General features: G+C 42.4%; 2 protein-coding genes, 1 long non-coding RNA gene, 1 other non-coding gene and 1 pseudogene across 6 annotated transcripts in view; 2 read left to right on the top strand and 3 right to left on the bottom strand.

Annotated features, from left to right (window-relative positions):
- LOC128114800 (uncharacterized) overlaps positions 1-1,019 on the bottom strand; it is a 17,264-nt gene extending 16,245 nt beyond the window's left edge. The window contains exon 1 of the long non-coding RNA XR_008219908.1: positions 905-1,019. This is a non-coding gene — a long non-coding RNA (uncharacterized LOC128114800). The remainder of the gene's footprint in view (positions 1-904) is intronic.
- Positions 971-16,143, top strand: Cnot11 (CCR4-NOT transcription complex subunit 11). 2 transcript variants are annotated; one of them, XM_052745076.1, is made up of 7 exons: positions 971-1,606; positions 2,881-3,045; positions 4,520-4,672; positions 6,900-7,102; positions 8,801-9,003; positions 11,117-11,213; positions 15,059-16,143. In XM_052745076.1, exons 1-7 carry the CDS (start codon positions 1,102-1,104, stop codon positions 15,104-15,106), a joined length of 1,374 nt encoding a protein of 457 aa, XP_052601036.1. In that variant the 5' UTR covers positions 971-1,101; the 3' UTR covers positions 15,107-16,143. The 2 variants fall into 2 exon arrangements, with proteins under 2 accessions (XP_052601036.1, XP_052601035.1); XM_052745075.1 differs by lacking the exon at positions 15,059-16,143 and adding an exon at positions 11,290-11,555.
- The window catches only part of Rnf149 (ring finger protein 149), a 30,263-nt gene continuing 25,116 nt past the window's right edge, over positions 13,869-19,015 (bottom strand). Inside the window, exons 7-8 of one of the 2 annotated variants that reach the window (XR_008219907.1) lie at positions 15,276-19,015; positions 13,869-13,945 (exon numbers count right to left, since the gene is read on the bottom strand). Coding sequence is in view for 1 of the 2 variants with exons in the window: in XM_052745078.1 (XP_052601038.1) it covers positions 18,972-19,015 (44 nt within the window). In the remaining variant the exon portion in view is untranslated. The other variant, XM_052745078.1, reaches the window with a different exon arrangement.
- On the bottom strand, positions 15,102-15,216 carry LOC128115119 (small nucleolar RNA SNORD89). The gene has a single exon (XR_008220012.1). It is a non-coding gene; the product is annotated as a small nucleolar RNA SNORD89 (small nucleolar RNA).
- On the top strand, positions 16,227-17,707 carry LOC128114798 (tumor susceptibility gene 101 protein-like; annotated as a pseudogene).

Below are 19,015 nucleotides of genomic sequence, written 5' to 3'. Positions count from 1 at the left end.
GAGTTGGCAGCGGTGTTTTTGAACATCTGAATCAGATCACAGGGGACCAGACTAAGAGGCTGGTATGTAAGGAAATTTCCAGGGTTTTCCAGTGTTCAGCCAAGGGGCACAGGCACCCTAGGGCAGGCTAAGAAAAAAAGAAATACAGCAAATGATTTTGTAAATGAGTATTTCTTTTTTTTTTTTTTTTTTGGTTTTTTTGAGACAGGGTTTCTCTGTGTAGCTTTGCGCCTTTCCTGGAACTCACTTGGTAGCCCAGGCTGGCCTCGAACTCACAGAGATCCGCCTGGCTCTGCCTCCCGAGTGCTGGGATTAAAGGCGTGCGCCACCACCGCCCGGCATAAATGAGTATTTCTTGAGACACGTTCTCAGATTTTTGTTTCCTTTTTTTTTTTTTTTATTTCTTTGAGAATGGTCTCTATGTAATCCTGGCTATCCTGAAACTCACTCTATAGACCAGGCTAGCCTCGAACTCACAAAGATCCGTGTGCCTCTGCCTCCCTAGTGCCAGGTTCCCGCCCAGGTTTTTGTTTACCTAGCCGTGCACAAACACTTACATGCAACGTAATCCCATCTCCGAGAATACGAGTAAGTCTTGAAATTTAAACTGGTTGTGAGAAACCTGTTTTTATTTTGCATACAATTTCACCATGAATCACCAAGAATGTTCTGTTAAGCCAGTTAGCACCTAAGACCCATTTTTCAAATCATAACTAAGGCAATAGTTTACTGGGCCGGTTTGGCGCCACCCACCACCCAGAGACAGCTTTCGCTGGCTTTAGCCACACCTTCGCCCCACCCTGTGTTACACCGGCAAAGGAAAGACTAGACGGACCCCGTTCTGTCCACAGGGCCCCGCCCTCCAGAACGCCCCTCCCACTTCCGGGCACGGCGCCCCGCCCACCTCGCGTCTCCGGAACCCGGGCTTGGTCTCTCGCGCTATCGATCTGCGCTGTTTCCCAGTTCCGATCGTCGGACTTCCGCGCTGTTTTGTTTGCGACGCTGTCGTGTAACGGTGCGCTTTACGGCCGCCGCGGGGGGAAAGCAGCAAGCCGGTGCCAGGGCCTTTCGGCCGGGAAGCAGGGCAGGCGGGCCAAGTGGATGCCCGGCGGCGGGGCGAGCACGGCGTCTGGCCGGCTTCTCTCCGCAGCGGATCAAAGAGGAGCGCGGGAGGCGGCGGCGGCGGCGGCGGCGGCGGCGGCGGCAGCGTTCCGAGGCGGAGCAGGTGGTCCCGGGCCGGGGAGTGGAGGCCCCGGGGGCCCCGCGGGCAGGATGAGCCTGACCCCGAAGGAACTCTCAAGCCTGCTTAGCATCATCTCCGAGGAGGCGGGCGGCGGCAGCACTTTCGAGGGCTTGTCCACCGCCTTCCACCACTACTTCAACAAGGCCGACCACTTCCGCCTGGGCTCGGTGCTGGTGATGCTGCTGCAGCAGCCGGACCTGCTGCCCAGCGCGGCGCAGCGTCTCACGGCGCTCTACCTGCTGTGGGAGATGTACCGCACCGAGCCGCTCGCCGCCAACCCGTTTGCGGCCAGCTTCGCGCACCTGCTCAACCCCGCGCCGCCCGCCCGCGGCGGACAGGAGCCCGACCGGCCCCCGCTCTCAGGTACCTCCCACGGCCAGCTGTGCGGGTGCAGCCAGCTGTTCTACTGGGAGCTCACCGGCTAGAAAAATTCAGCCTCCTTGGAGAGGACTCCTCCTCCACCCACCCCACCCCCCCGCGCGCGCGCCTCCTTTTCCACACTTTTACTAAAATAGGGGAGAGGTAGACAAAAGTTCCAAGTTGTTTTTGTCTTTGCTTTTTTTTTTTTGTTTGTTTAATTCACTGCACTCCAAATGATCCCCCGCAACCGAAAAAAACCAACACATTGTACAGCCCACCGAAGGACTGCACATAGTTTAGCATGTTAAATACAGGTCATTTATTATTTTAAGGCCCTGGGGTATGTGAAGTTATAGCCAGTGACACTGAGTCTATCCCCCCTTTTAAGTCTCAGAGTAAAGAAGTCAATATTCAAGTGGCAGGTTGAAATCCACATTGCGTAGCATCTAACGTCTTTGCAGCCGCCTTCTTGGGCTGCAGGAATGTCACGTGGGCAGAGAATGTAGTCTTTTCTAATTCACTGTTAGGAGATGCGTGTCTCTGGGACAGATTTAGAGTGTTTACTTTTTCAGCATTGCCGATATCAGATGTAGATCAGATTCGAGGATGCTCCCTTAACTTCAGTGCCACTGATAGACAGCGTCACCCCCTTGACCCCATGAGCCTAGTCCAGGGCTCTAGGACAGCTATACCCACCACCCACCACGTCACACGGCTGCATTTTAGATTTTTTTGAATTTATTTTTATTTTATGTGCATTGGTGTTTTGCTGCCTACATGCACATCTGTGTGAGGGTGTCAGAAGTCTTGGAACTTGAGTTACAGACAGGGTGAGCTGCCATGTGGGTGCTGGGAACTGAACCCCCGTCAACTGGAAGAGCAGACAGTGCTCTCAACTGCTGAGCCATCTCTCCACCCCCCTTCCCCCCAGATTTTTTTTTTAAGTGTGCTTATACTGGGCTGTACTCCAAGCCCTAGAAAAACAATTCTGATTGCTACCATATGTAAGCTTTAGCTTTTGCAGGGATTGAAGTATTTGATAACAGAGAATTCTCAATAGTTATTAAGGCCATAAGTTTTATTGACACTCTGTAGATCACAGAATCTCAAGTGATACAGTTGTCTATAGATTTTATATGTGACTAATTGGAACTCAGTTACATTTAGCTTATAAACATAGTTTGGTGTTGCAAGTAGCCAAATGCTGTTTTACCAGATTCAAGTTAATTTGAAAAAGTAACCATTGGAGAGACATCGGTATACATTTTTATTTGCAGGGTTTTTGCCTCCTATAACTCCACCAGAAAAGTTTTTTCTTTCCCAGCTGATGCTGGCACCCCCAAGGGAGCTCTTCAAAAAGACACCTCGCCAGATCGCGTTGATGGATGTTGGAAACATGGGACAGTCTGTGGACATCAGCGGCCTTCAGTTGGCCTTGGCGGGTAAGGAAGGGCTGTCGGGGCATTTTGTCTGCTCCTGAGAGCCTCTGCCTAAAATCAAGATTTATTATTTTTTTAATTTACCCTTTTGCCTCTCTTTCTCCCCATCTCCCTGTCTGCCACCCTCCTCTTTTGTTTGGTTTTTTTTTGGTTTTTTTTTTTTGTTTGTTTTTTGAGACAGGGTTTCTCTGTGTAGCTTTGCGCCTTTCCTGGAACTCACTCTGTAGCCCAGGCTGGCCTCGAACTCACAGAGATCCGCCTGCCTCTGCCTCCCGAGTGCTGGGATTAAGGGCGTGCGCCACCACCGTCCCCCTTGTTTTGTTTTTGAGACAAGGTTTCTTTGTGGCTGTTCCTGGCTGTCCTGGCACTTGCGCTATAGACCAGGCTAGCCTCTAAGAGCTGTTCCTGCCTCTGACTCAGGTATTGGGCTTAAAGGTGTGCATGCCTAGCTGCCATCCCGATTAAACCCTTTCACCTCAGCGTCCCCTCCTTCCCTGCTGTCCACCTTTCTCAAACCGGTTCACTCTAGCATTGCCTTTCACGTTTGTTTGCATCACGTGTGCTGTATTACCTCTCTTCCTCCCTCCCTTAAAGCCTCCTTATACTCCTTCACGGTCCACTTTCTAGTTTCCCGGAATTTACACACATTACCATATTGCATATACATATAAGCTAAGATCTGCGAATGAGAGGGAACCCTCTTTGTTTGTCTTTCCAACAGGAGGGAGTGACTAACAGGGCCTTCTCTCCTCCCCTCAGATGGAAGCTGCCCAAATCCCTTTCTTCGTCTGCTTCATACTCTCCCTAGAGCTTACCACACAGTTCATCTCTGAACGAGACATGGTGGCACAGGCCTTTAATCCCACCACTCAGGAGGCATAACAGGACAAACCACCTTCCATCCTGTCTGGAAAAAAACAAACAAAATATAACAAAACAAACAAACATCCAAAATCCAGATCATCTCTGTAAGGCACGAAACAGCTGTCTTATAGTAGGATCTGTGTACTAAAGGTGTGTTTGTGGGTAATTCATATTGTGTTTTCTGAATTTTAAAAACATAAGCAAACAAGTTAAATTTTAGTGACTCTAAGGGGCAGAGATTTATCATTAACAATTTGTTCATTTCAGAAGTTTTATTTAAAATTTCCAACAAATGCCTGCTATATATTGGTTTTAACAGTAGGTATTTGTTAGAAATACCTACTGTTAAAATCATCAGTCCTTTTTTCCTTGCTGGGATATTTTAATGCTGTTATTGTTTGGTTTATAGGAGTTAAAGATACTTATTTTGCACCCTTGCTCTGTTCATGATGTTCTCAATTTTAAAATGTTCTTTGTCCCCCCAGTCTCAAATGGCTAAGGCTTTAAGGCCTTGAATTCTTGATCCTCCTGCCTCTACCTTCCAAGTGCTGGGGTTGCAGATATCCTGCCCCCAGGTCTGGCTTAAAATGCTTCTTGTCTGAATCTCTTCCAGAACGTCAGTCTGAACTGCCAACCCAGAGTAAAGCTAGCTTCCCAAGTATCCTTAGTGACCCAGACCCGGATTCCTCTAACTCTGGATTTGACAGCTCTGTTGCATCTCGGATCACAGAGTCTTTAGTCAGTGGACCAAAGCCACCTATTGAAAGTAGGTATATATGGATTCAGTGTATAGCTTAAGGTTTATTCTAGCGGTACTCTGTGGGACTTTTCAGTTTTTGCAGTGCTTGTTTTCATTGAATCTGATGAGAGACTAACTACTGCCTTACTGCCTAGAATATAGCAGAGATGAATGGTACAACTGAGTTCCTTTTTAAAGCAAGTTATACACTAGGATGTTTATTACTTATTTGTTATATGCCTGCCAGGAGATAGAAATTCGAATTTTACTAAAATGAATCTTTTAGTTTGTTTTTGTTTTAATGAGATGGGGTCTTGTGTAGTGCAGAGGAGCCTTGAAAACTCTCTGTATAGCTGAGGACGACCCTAAAATCCTGAGCCTCCTGCTTCTGTCTCCCAAGTGCTGGGGTTTCTGAGGTGTGTCATGCCCAGCTTTTTTGTTTTCTTTAAAGTGTTTGGGATCAAACCCAGGACCACTGTGTAAAAGGAAAGTAGTCCACAGCTAAAAGTTCCATCTCCAGCCCCTTCCAGACCTCAGTCTAATAGAGGTTATTTTATACCTCTTTAGTAATCTTATCGTTACCTTTTGTCTCTCAGTTTTACTGACTTGACAGCCTTTAATCTACTTTAATTGACAAAAAAAAAAAAACCAAAACCAACCAAACAAAAAAACTCTGAATTTGTACCATTTGGTTTTACAAGCTTCTGAGTGGTTTGAATGACAAAGACATTCTGCACAGGGGTAGGAACATCATCTCCTAATTACAGTGTTTTCAGGACATGGAAGCTTACAATGTGACTTCCATTTGGTTTAAAGTGGTTTTACTGTTTGAAGTTTAAGCTAGTCACAAGCATGTCTCCAGATCCATGGGACATGGCGGTTTTTGGTGTTTGGAGACAGGGTTTCTCTGTGTAACCCTGGAACGCACTCTGTAGACAATGCTAGCCTCAAACTCAGAGATCTGCCTGCCTCTGGGTTTGAGTGCATGGGCCATCAGCCAGGTATGTATGTGTGTAACTGAGTGTAACCACACCTCGACATTCCTACCTCACATAAGGAGTGCTTCCTGTGTTGTCCAAGGAGAGACACGGGAATTCATTCTGGTGATGCTAGGGAGTCTGCGTTGGAGATGTGTGCTTGGTGATTCTTTGCCAGCAAAAGACTTTGTTAGTAAATTAGAGATTAGTCTCAAATTTGGGAGAGCCTAGGATCCATAGCAGGACAAACCACCTTCCATCCTATGTGGGAAATGCTTTCTGGAAGGCTGGGTAAAAGTTACTATTAGGACAAAAAGAGAATGTATTGCTGTACACTAGAAGCCGCAGAGGGGGAGTGAGAATTCTTTTTATCACAGTTTAGTGGAAATTACTTGCTCTTAACTCCTGGGTCTTTTTGGGGTTTATTGTGCAGGCAAGACCATAGCTGGGTAGATAGGTGAGTGTCTGTTTTGTTAAGTAGTAAAATTTACCATGCAATTTGTCTTTCTTGAGACTGGCCACTTGGATATAGTACTGTGGGTCACTGGGAGTTAGGCTGCAAGTGTTTATGTAAGACATTATAAATTATAAACCACTGGTGGCAGGCTCTGTGACTTGGTTGTCATAGTATGGGGTTTTAGCTTTTCATCTGTGTAGTAACCAAGTAAGGTGTGATGTTAGTTCAGGATAAGTCCTAATGAGTTTATTTTAGTATGTTGATAACTTACACTTCAACCTTGAATTGCAGGGACAGCTCCAAGCACTCTGTATAGCACTGTGAGGTCCTGAGTGCAAAAATAATATAAAGAAAAAAAAATAATAAAATCTTAGTTATAAGCTGGGTATGGTAACAAATGCCTTTAATCCCAGCAGAGGCAGGCAGATCTTTGTGAGTTTGAGATTAACCTGGTCTACATAGTGAATTCCAGGACAGCCAGGGCTACATAGTGAGACTTTAAAAAAAATAATAGTAATAAAAATCTGCCAATTGGCATCTGCATCCTTAGCCTAAATGGACATACTTAAAACTTCATGCACATGATTTTGTCTTTCCAAAAAGCAGATTTGGTTCCTGGCATCATGCTGATTTTGTGTGTGTGTGTGTGTGTGTTTTCTTAGGTATAATTTGGGTGGAACTCTCATATCATTACTATTTGAAGCATGAATTTATCATATGTTCTTATTAAAGACATTCTTGCACTTCATTAAGTGAAATACACATGAGGTGTGTGCAGATTTTAGCTCACTGATACAGTCATGTATTACTCTCATTATAGGTCACTTCCGGCCAGAGTTTATCCGCCCACCACCACCTCTCCACATTTGTGAGGATGAACTGGCCTGGCTAAATCCTACAGAACCCGAGCATGCCATTCAGTGGGATAAATCAATGTGTGTTAAGAATAGCACTGGTGTGGAGATCAAGCGGATCATGGCCAAAGCCTTCAAAAGCCCTTTATCTTCTCCCCAACAAACACAGGTATGTATGTATTACAAACAGTGTCCCATCTGTGACCCATCACAAGGTTTTCCTCCCATAAGTGATAAGTCAGCAGTCAGTGGTTGATATGAGCCAGCAGGAGGAAGCAATCTCTGAAGCTGTGTTCTGGCCTTTCCTCGTCTGATAATTTTGCTCTGATGAGACAAGAAGTCTAATGAATGAAAATGTCTAGACTCTGTGTTCATTTTGTCTCGGGGAGGTGGTGAGATAGGAAGAGTCTCAAATTGGGGCACCATTCCAGGTGCGTATCAGTTAGGCACATCATATGCATTGCTGTATTTGGCTGGACAGTAACTCGAGGATGTGTGGAGTTGTTGATGTTGTATAAACAGTGAGGTTCAGGGAGTACACTAGGCTTTAGCATATGGTGTTTAGTGGTGGAGTGAGGTTATCTCCCTTGCTGCCCAAGATTACAACTGGATGGACACCCTGGGTTGTATGTTTCATTAGGTTTATACACTTTCAAGTTAGACCTGGTAGGAAGATACTGTTACTTCCAATTCAGTTCATCATTTAAAATAAAATATCCATTAAATTTTAATCGAATTGAAAAAAAAGATTTGTTTTATGCATATGGGTGTTTTGTCTGCCTGCATGTCTGTGCACTGTATGGGTGCAGTGCCCTCAGATGCCAGAAGAGGACATCAGATCCTTTGGAACTGGGGTTACAGATGTGAGCCTCCATGTGGGTGCTAGGAACCAAATCCTCGTCCTCTAGAAGAGCAGCAAGTGCTCCTGACCACTGGATCATCTTCCAGTCTCCCCCCACAAATATTTTTGAAGTGATGCAATTGTTTGTAGTTTCAGTTTGCTATTCAACAATCATGAAACAGTCCAGTGTGGAATATACAAGTAGCTGAAAGAAGATAAAGGGTTAAAAGGAATGGGCATGGTGCATGCCCGTAATCCTAGCACTTGGAAGGTAGAGATTGAAAATCAGGAACTGAAGATCAGGCTCCACAGGATAGGGAGCTCAAGGCTAGCCTGGGCCACAGGGCAAACAGCCTCAAGATAAATGAATTTTTTTAAAAGAAAAAGTATGTATTTGGACAAGGAAAACAATTTTTCCATCTCTTGGGATTGCGAAGTGTGGGTATAACTTGAACTATAAAATATTATAGGTAGAACACTTGAAGTGTTTCTATTCTGTCCCTTTCTAGGGTATTTCTGTTATTTCTGGGTAAGACAGGGCATAGCCCTTGTTCTGAATTATTTTGTGGTTTATGGAGGGTGTGTGGCTTTTTTTTCTTTTTTAAACTGAGACAAGGTCTTACCGTATATACCTTGAATAACCTTGAACTCACAATGTAGCCTTGGCTGGCCACCTCCTGCCTCAAGTGCTACCACACTCAACTTGGTTTGTGTGTTTTGGGAGAAGTTAGTAATTAAGATTTTAAGAATGACACTACTATGGTCATACTGTATTCTGCCATACAAAATCAAGACTGTCTTGTCTACAGGAAGAATGTCTAGTGGATTTACAAATTGTCTTTTTTTTGTATCATCACAATTCAAATTTGAAAATACATCAAGACATAATGAACATGGATTTGAGGGAAGAAATTTAACAGATTAACTTAACAAAGATAGTTTTTATAATTCTTATATAAAACGTGTTTGTATGCAGGAAAAATATTCTAATATGACTCAAAAACCTCTCAATTTGTTTTTCTTTAGCTCCTTGGTGAGCTGGAAAAAGATCCCAAACTTGTTTATCACATTGGCCTTACTCCAGCGAAACTTCCAGACCTAGTGGAGAACAACCCTTTAGTCGCTATAGAAATGCTGTTGAAACTCATGCAGTCAAGCCAGATCACGGAGTACTTCTCTGTCCTGGTCAATATGGACATGTCATTACATTCGATGGAAGTTGTAAATCGGTAAGTGTTCATGGTCCACCAGAAGTGTAATTAGTATTCAAACCCTGAGTAAATGACCTGGAACTTTGAAAAGCTGTGGCAGGTTTTTCCCTTTTCTGATACTGTTAACCTAAACTGATCCTTAGTATTCACTGCATGTGACTTTAGCCTCCATTTGTAAGAATTCAGTTGTTAACTTTACTTCACTGTCTTTGTGCCCCCTACAAGTCCAGGTTTTCATCCCTTGGCAGCCAGTACGTGTGGCCCTTAGACTTGCACCGCTAGGCACGCACTTCTGGAGAGTACTTGTGCTCTCCCAGCTTTTGTTGGTGTTCTTTGAGACAGTCTCTCTCTAGCCCTGCCTGGCTTCCCAGCTCTTTGTTGACTTTGTCTTCAGTGACCATCAAGGAAAGAATGCATTCCCCTATGGGTGTGGTCTATGTAGTTTTCATCACAGATAGGTTTTAGGTAAATTACGAATTAAATGTAGGTGGGTGGGTATTATCTTTCTGAGGTAATCTACCTTCTTTTTGAAATAGGATCTCATAGTATCCTGGCTTCAAACCCTAGCAGTCCTGCCTCATTCTCTGTGCCTTGGACTATGGGTGTGAGCCAGATCACATTCTTTTTGAACATCTATATGTAAGGTGGCAACTTTTTGAAACTTGAACTAAAGAATGTGTTAAGTCAGCTGGTGACCGAAGCTTGGCTGGTAGCTCTGTGCACAAGAAAGAGGTGGGAGAAGAAAGGAAGCAAGAGCTTCCCAGTTCCTTTGTAAGCATTGCGTCACTGGTGGAGCTGGCTGGCTACTTGTTGAAAACACGCTGCTTGCTTCTACCTCCTTTATTATAGTCGCAGTTGCTATTTTTGCGTTGGTTAAATTCTGCCATTGGATGGAGCAATCTGAGTGTTCTTGGATTCTTCCTCACTGCATTCCTGTAGTGTCTTTACCAGTCAAGTACTAGTTCTGCTTGTTTTCTAGCTTATCATAATTTATTATTCCCAAGGATAAGTAGCCTTGCTGCTGATATACAAATCTCAGTAGGCAGTGCTGGTGGCAGTTTTCTTAAAGTACTTTAGAGCCTTATGCTTTAAGGTCAAATAGTTTACAGTAGCCAGCCCAGTGTCCTAATAGTTCCTGGGCTGAACTTGAACTCTGTATGGAATTCTTACCTGATCCCCCCCCCTTCTTTTGAGACAAGGTTTCTCCATGTAGCCCTGGCTATTGTGAAAATCACTCTGTAGACCAGGCTGGCCTCGAACTCAGAGATCCACCTGCTTCTGCCTCCCAAATGTTGGGATTAAAGGCCTGCACCACCACCACCTGGCTCTGACTCTTTCTTATTATTCCACTTAATCCTTTGGAAAATACTTAGGCTTAAAAACTCTTAAGCTTGTTACACAGTTGCTGAGTCTTTAAGACTGTGTAATTGTCAGTTCTAAGCCTGTGTTCCATGCTCAATTCTCAGATAGGCCTGTTTTGTTCCCTATCAGTTCAAGTAACTTGAAGGCTTTACCAAGTTCATGTTTCTTCTGCAAAGCTCCACTTTAGTCTGATTATATGTTGTGCTGTTTGGTCTACCTTCATCTGAGACACACTGCCTCTCATAGTGCTTATAGGACTTTTCTGAGTTTTTTTTTTTTTTTTTTTTGGTTTTTCAAGACAGGGTTTCTCTGTGTAGTTTTGCGCCTTTCCTGGAACTCGCTTTGGAGACCAGGCTGGCCTCGAACTCACAGAGATCCACCTGGCTCTGCCTCCCGAGTGCTGGGACTAAAGGCGTGCGCCACCACCACCTGGCTCTTTTCTGAGTTTTAAATGATGGCAGTACCTGCTGAGGTTGAGCTTGGACGTGGGTAAGACTGTGACTGACAGTGATTTAGCCAGGGAAATAAGTGTTTCAGGGACATAGTATGACACTCATTGCTTAATGGGTAATTACAGAGTATAATATGTAAGTATAAACTTAATAGAAGTGTCAGAGGTTTAAGTGGCTGTGGCTCTTGGGTTTAAAAGTAGAGAATTGGGTCACAAATTTTTACTAGATGACCACAGGGAAATTTTGACTTCATATTTACAGTACTCCTCAATATTAGCAAATACAATTCATAGCTTAATTTTTTTCCCCTAAAACAGACTAACTACAGCTGTTGATCTACCTCCTGAATTTATTCACCTTTACATATCCAATTGCATCTCTACTTGTGAACAAATTAAGGATAAATATATGCAGGTGAGTAGTAGAAATGTTTGTAACATTATGTGCCAGGAAAACAAGTTCCTAAAACTTGTCCCTTTTTCTTTTCCAGAATCGTTTGGTGCGTCTTGTGTGTGTGTTTCTCCAGTCTTTGATCCGTAACAAAATTATTAACGTGCAGGACTTGTTTATAGAGGTGCAGGCCTTCTGTATTGAATTTAGTAGGATACGGGAAGCTGCAGGCCTATTCCGGTTGCTGAAGACACTGGATACTGGGGAAACCCCTTCAGAGACCAAAATATCAAAATAATACCTCACCGGAACTTCTATTGCTCAACTGTATTTGGATTGGTTTTTAAAAACTGTTGAAACTCTTGAGTGGATTGCTTGCTTTATCTAAGAAATATAAATGACACTATTTAACTTAAGCAAAAAAAAAAAAAATTCCTTTTTCTTAGATGATTTTTCCATGGATGAATTTTGTTAAGAACTTGGGAAAATATCTTTTAGCTCTCTTGCTGATGACAATCCATAGGAGGAATAGTTATTCCAGGAAAGGAGGTGCAGGTATTTCTCTTAATTTAAAACAAAGTACCCACTTTTTTTTAACTGCAGGTTTCCTAGACGCCATGAATCCTGCTTTTTGTAGCTTCTAGTACAAAACATGTTCAGTGAGAGTAAGTGAAGATACTGAGAATTTATGATCTGGTCTGTGCTTAGAGCAGCTGAGTGTAGTTATTAAGCAGGGTCTGAACCAGGGGCTAACAATTTTGTTTTTTCAAGACAGGGTTTCTCTGTGTAGCTCTGGCTGGAACTTGACCAGGCTGTTCCAGGCTGGTCTCAAATTTAAGAAATTCACCTGCCTCTGCTGGGATTAAAGGTGTGCCATCACTGCCTAGCTGGCACACCCTTCTTGGCAACAGTGTTTCTTGGGCCTCTAGCAAACATGGGCACTCTCAGGCAGGGACCTTTTGCTAGGCTATAATAGCTGGAACTTTATTCTCTACTAATTGTAGTCTAAGATGGGCATGTTTTTTTGTTGTTTTATAGACAGATAGGAGCTGGTATACCAGAAGGGTGTACCCTAGATGCCTGTTTGGTGGGGAAGTTGAATAAGGTCAGTGCCTTAAAATTTTTTTGAGGTCCCCCCCCCAACAGGTTCTGTCTATGTAGCTTTGGCTGTCCTGGAGCTCACTATATAGACTAGGCTTGGCCTCTGAACTTAAAGATCCTCCTGCTTCTGAGTGCTGGAATTAAAGGTGTATGCCACCACATCCAGCCCCCCCCCCCCCTTTTTTTTTGGTCTGACTTACCTTTTTTTTTTTTGTTTTTTTGTTTTTCGAGACAGGGTTTCTCTGTGTAGCTTTGTGCCGTTCCTGGATCTCGCTCTGTAGACCAGGCTGGCCTCGAACTCACAAAGATCCGCCTGCCTCTGCCTCCCGAGTGCTGGGATTAAAGGCGTGCGCCACCACCGCCCGGCTGACTTACCTTCTTATTTAAAGAAATTATGAAAAAAATTCCTCTTATGGAGGCATTCCTAGAACAGATTTATAGATAGACTGTTCTCCAACATTTGGCTAGAGTTAAAGGAAGCCAAGCTTGGTGGTTGTGTCTTATTGTACAAGTTAGTCTTCTAATAGCAGAGAAGGAACAGAACTCCAGATGTGTAACACATTCTCCTTATCCTTATGGCTAGAGGAATGAGCCTAGAGCCGCTGTAGGAGTGACCACCTCTGCACTAAACAGCTGACTTCTCTCAATGCCTCCAAGTGACCACCACCATTTTGCAGATGGCACTGAGCAAAGGCCAGCACAGGACCAAAACAGTTTTAGAAGGACAGGTTTCAAAGACTCACAGTGGGAACAGCTCTACAGCTGATCAACATGTCTAACCTGTAGCCCAGGATAGCTATAGCTGCAGCCCAACACAAAACTGAAAACTTAAAATACCATTTTAGGGGAGGCATATGTGTGCATGTGTCTTTAAAATGTGATCGTGTCGTTCTTGAGTGTGAATTCTGTAGATGACAAGTGTCCTGTCTAAAGGATGGTTGCCTGAGTTTAGTAAAATACATTTAACCTGCAGCCAACAAGGACAGCACTTGGGACCCATAAACACATGCCTGAAACTTAAAAAGCCTGTCATAGCCTTGTTAAGCTGACACCAAGACATGGTAATTCACTATGTTCATTTTCATGTAACTGCCAAGACAAACACGGTACACGCCGCGCCCCCCCCCCCCCCCATAAGGTACAAGTTGGGAAGGGACTCTTGTAGTGAGAGCTGTAGCAAAAGGCACAAGCAACTCAAAAATTCCTACACATCAGAAAATAAGTCATGTTGTGGCACACAAGAGGAAAAAAATCAAGTGTCCTTGTTGATTTTGGAATCCCAAATAAAATTCTCAAATACAGACCCTATAATGAGGAGGTCAAGATCACAGTCTTGGTGAACATTAGATGTACATAATCAAAGTTTGTAGCACCACTAAATTACTCTAGGCTTAGCATGTTTACACTGAATGCACACCCTGGTTCAGCCCTGTAGTCTCAGCTACCTGGGTTTACTGGAGCAGGATTGCTTAAACCTAGAAAGTTAAGGCCAGCCTGAGCAAACAAGTTACCATCTCCAAAAAAGGAAGCAGAATTATAATCGTGAGTGAGACTGAATAACCACAATCGACTTTGAAGTGTAATTAAACTAGTTTAATTTAACATAGGTTAAAATTCAAGATTTTTTTTTAGTTCAACTTAAATCTTCAAATCACCTGTTCAGAAAAAACAAAACAAAACACTAGTCAGTAACATTTTAAGAGTAGTAGTAGTTTTTTAAAAACACATTTTGGAATCCCAAAATACAACCACTTAAATAATTCTCAATAGCATTGAATCAACTTTACAGAAATAAGATCACTAAGTTTATAGGGCACATTCTTATTTACACCTAATTTTAAGTAGCACACTTAATATATTTTAGTTAACATTTCCATAGTAATTGTGGATCTCAGAGTCTATGAGACAGTCTACACAATATTTTGAGTAGCTCTTGGTAACTAGAGTATTTATCTGAGAAATTAGTAATTAGGAAAAAGGTTTCATACATTCATCAAATCTTAGCAACTGCTTACTAAGACTGCTAATTTAATTTCATCTTGCTCTTTTTCTGTAACTACTACTGTCTATATTAGGAACATTAGACAGAAGCTTGAGATTTGGTAACTATAATGGGCCCACAGAAAATACTGCTTTTCTCAACCTTTTCATCAGCCCAGCACATAACCTACCATTTGTCAGAAAGATGGACTTTTGTTCGTCATATTTTCAAATGAACAGGCACAGATACTTCAACTCATGATTTTGTTCTAGACTTCACTGAGGCAGGTGGCTGGCTGCATGGCAGACACTACTATAATGAGGATTCATCTACAACTATTTGGGAATGAAACCTTGACAAATGTTTCTAAGGCTATAGAAGCAAGACTGAGCTGAGAAGAGTCACAGGTGGCTTTTCTAATGCAGTGTCTCATCAGAGAAGCACAATCGCAGTAAACCACAAAGCCATCTCTGCTTCAGACCAACACCTAGTGCTTAGGAAATGACAAAGCAATATTTTCCTGATCTGTACAAACTACTTTTGTCTAAAACAATGTCCTCAAGTTCCAGCTAATAATAGAGACACACTGATTAAACCTTATCCTTCCTTGAGCAAATAATATCAACTTGCCCCAAGGACACTGCTGCCCAATTTAGCTATCTTATTCGGGAAGGGCTACTATTACTTTTACAATTCTAGCAGTCCTTGATTTGATAAATGTGTTTAAAGGTACACTGATGCTGTTTGGTCAAGGTAGTTAGTCTAAGACACTGATTATTTTTCTTAGTGTGGGAAGTTGACCACAGGCAGGAAGCTTCCACCCTGGCATTACTGAGGTCAGACAGTGATTCGCTTCAGGAGGTTTTGTCATCGTGTGCCCACACAGAGAGCAAACTGTTGATGGAGACACTGCAATTCGGCCTTTTATTGTCATCATTCCTCAGCAGCCATTGGAAAGAAAGGTTCAAGACCCCAATCAGTTCAGCAATGTGAGAAACAATTACCTGCCAAGTGAGAACATGTGGTCCCAACTCTGGTTTTCTGCTGAGAGTCGAAATACCAATCAACACTGTACAGTGAAAAGCCAGGAGAGAGCAGGAACACAGCAAACAATGTTCTGTGTCATGGACACTGCCTCTTTCAACCACAGCCTCCAATCTTCAAAACACTCTTCAGAGTCAGAAGTGGTCCACATGCTTGTAATCTCACCACTGGGAAAGCTGAGGCAGAAGGATGGTGAATGCAAACTCAGATTGGATTAAACAATGAGACCCTGCCTTAAAAAATGCTTCAGTAATGGTTAAATGATTAAAAACAATTTACCTTGCTCTATCACAATATCCTTTGTAAAAGCCAGCTTCATCCGCTGTTAGAATGATTACAGCATTTTCCCTGGCATGTCTTAAAAGACAGCACTAATCTATGTGATAAAGAATTCATATTTTGGGGCTGGAGAGATGGCTCAGAGGTTAAGAGCACTGACTGCTCTTCCAGAGGTCCTGAGTTCAATTCCCAGCAACCACATGGTGGCTCAAAACCATCTGTAATGAGATCTGGTGCCCTCTTCTGACCTGCAGTCATACATGCTGTATACATAATAAATCTTTTAAAAAAAAAAAATTCGTATTTCCTGTCTGCACTGACCACACAGAGAGAGAGGTTCAGTGAGAACTTGTAAAACCAACTTTGAGACTCTTAATAAGTGCTCAAAATAAGAGGTTTTTCTACTTCAACAGCTCATATTAATCTGGTTGTACATTTCTTTCAGTAAAATTCACCACATATTTTACTGAGTAGCTAGAATCGAACTGTAAAAAAAGCTTTCATGTCTTAGATATGGCCTTAAGAATAAATTTAGCCTTTAAAATTCTATTTTCTTGGTGCTGGCTTGGGATAGCCTCTGCATTTCTCTGGATGTTGATGCTCTGCCTATGAAGATGGAGGTGTAGAGTGCCATGGTGCTGTCCCACAGCCAGCTGTAGGAGATGGTGTCCATATATAAACACATATCTGTATGTGAATCTGTCAGTTATTACTCTATACAAAGATCCCAAAATTGTACTGGACTCATTTTTTAAATGATGGCAGTTCCAGGGAACTAATGAACCTTACCAGAACAATTCCTGTTATTATGGAAGCAGTATGTGTAATATTCCAATATACCTATGGTTGCTGGATACAGACACCATCCCATTTTGTTAAGCCCACTAGTTCAGTGACTACCGAAACAGAAAGCATGTAGTTCAAAATGGGAAGATCTACCTTCCATACCTACATGAAAAGAAACACTTACAGTCAGACTGTTGAAGCTTATTCAGGTCACGACTGCAGTGTTTAGAGAAGGATCTTTTCAATGTTCTCCATCCTACCATTTCTACATCCTTTCACTGTACCTAAAAACAGGACCACCAAAGACCTACATGCCAGGCATGCCAGGGAGAATTTCTATACCCATTTGGATACCTCTCTCCCTAATCCCAGTGGTTACCCTAGCTGTCCTTACCCACCAGGTGGTCCATACCCTGCCACATTCCTAGTATGCTTTCCAGGATCCTGTGGTCAGAGATGATATAATCAGTAAGGACACTACTGGAGCATCTCTCAACAGTCAGTGACAAACTGAGATGGCAGGTGGAGGAAATGGATCACACCTAGGTAGGGCTCAATGCTTTGAAACAAAGAGCACAACAGATCACTGGGAACTAGAAGAAATGGTCACCCATTTAGATTAAGAAATAGCTGAAGTTAATCAAAACAGAACTCGTGAAGAAAGATAATTAAATTTTACTCTGGAGAAAATGGAAAATAAATCTGAAAATGATATTGATGAAGTTATTCCTGAATCTGTATGCAGAGGAAATGCTATGAAGATACTTATCTTTTACCGGTGGAAGCCTCGAAGTGGAGAGTAATAGACCTGGATATGTTCCTGACTCATGGTTGTCTCCTGTCCTGTAAGTAATGCCAGCTGAGGACGTTAATGCAAAAGGCAAGAAAGACTGTGGGTCAGTGACCTCTACTGACTTGTGTCAGCCAGAAACACTTCGTAAAAGTCTTTTCTTGGGCTGCAGAGATGGCTCAGTGGTCAGAGAACTCAGGTTCAATACCCAGAACCCACAAGGCACCTCATGACCTTCTGTAATTCCAGTTCCAACAGATCCGATGCCCTCTTCTGGCCTCTTCTGGTACTAGGCATGCAGATGGTGCACAGACAGACATACAGGGAAAGTACCCATACACACAAAATAAACTTAAAAAACAAAACAAAAAACACTCTCAGTTTACCACTGAAGTGTAAAGTATTTTGAATCAATATATTTTCTGTATCCTTTGGGTAAAGACTGGCTTTTATTAATACACTTTTTATCCTCTGTAAACTTTTTGTGCTGAATGTTGGGACTGATTATGCTAAATAAAATTTGTTACATAAATTTTTTTTTGTTACTAAGCATTTATTTTTGTCTACAAAGTAGACATATAACACAAGTTTGGGATCAACAAAGGACTCCTACTCTAAAGTATTTGACCACTCTAAAGAACTCAGACAACAACCTTCAAGGGCTTTATCTGTGGGAACATCAAGCAGAGGAAAGACGAATAAAGTATTGAACTGTTTTAAAATCTCATTAGGAAAATGTTATTTTAGTCTAACAACAAAAATCAAAAATTTTAATTTAAATTGTTTTAATTATAAAGATTAGGTCCACTGAAATATACTAATCATTTAAAAACATCACAGTATGCTTACTTGATTTTCTTTTTTTTTTTTTTTTTTTTTTTGGTTTTTCGAGACAGGGTTTCTTTGTGTAGCTTTGCGCCTTTCCTGGGACTCACTTGGTAGCCCAGGCTGGCCTCGAACTCACAGAGATCCGCCTGGCTCTGCCTCCCGAGTGCTGGGATTAAAGGCGTGCGCCACCACCGCCCGGCCTTGATTTTCTTAATGAATCAATATTTTAATACTTTTAATGTGCAATATGGCATTCCTGCCATTTTGTGTGTGTGTGGAAAAACACAGATAATTTTTTTTCTCCTTCCAAGTGTCAAAAGAAAATAGGCAATAAAGATAAAAATGCAAATCATAAAATCAACCAGTATTCTTTTCACAATTCCAAACAATAAAAAGTTATGCTTGGTTTTGAAGTCTCTATGGACTAATAATAGTGCAAGACAGTTAGTTGATTTTCTCTTTCCCCTCAGTCCCTTCTTTTTGGCTTCAACTCAAAATCCTCTTGCCTCAGCCTCCTGAGTGCTGGGTTTACAGGCATGCACCACTGCACTGCCCATGGCAAGATTTCTCAGTTTACAAGTTCTAAAGAGTCTGCTTCAGGGAATGTCCATTTGATCAATTACTGAATTATATTACACAATTCTACTTTAACTTAGAAACAGAATTTCGTTTAATAGTACCACAGAAGCTAGTCTAGTACTCAGAAATATTACCACCCCCACATCTGTGACAGTCTGACACAACAAAATTTATGATATACATCATACTTTAGTAGATAAATAGATGAAGGCTAATTAAAAGTCCTCTTAGGAATAAAATATCTCAGCCCTTTGTATCAAATCTGAATCTGAAAGGTAAAGTAAAATAATATCCACTGTTTTCAAGTATACAAACTATGCCCTAGAGTAAAAAATTAAATGTCCTGTAGTTCAAGCCAAGGCTGTATCGGTGAGGCTGTCAGGGAGGCTGTGTGCTAGCAGATGGCTCCTCCATGCTGAGGGTCATTCCTGCAGGCTC

Source organism: Peromyscus californicus, unplaced genomic scaffold (genome assembly GCF_007827085.1).
Source record: "Peromyscus californicus insignis strain IS unplaced genomic scaffold, ASM782708v3 Scaffold_19__1_contigs__length_69161282, whole genome shotgun sequence".
Taxonomy (NCBI): domain Eukaryota; kingdom Metazoa; phylum Chordata; class Mammalia; order Rodentia; family Cricetidae; genus Peromyscus; species Peromyscus californicus.
The sequence above is the reverse complement of the archived record's forward strand: the minus strand, read 5'-3'. Positions and strand labels throughout refer to the sequence as shown.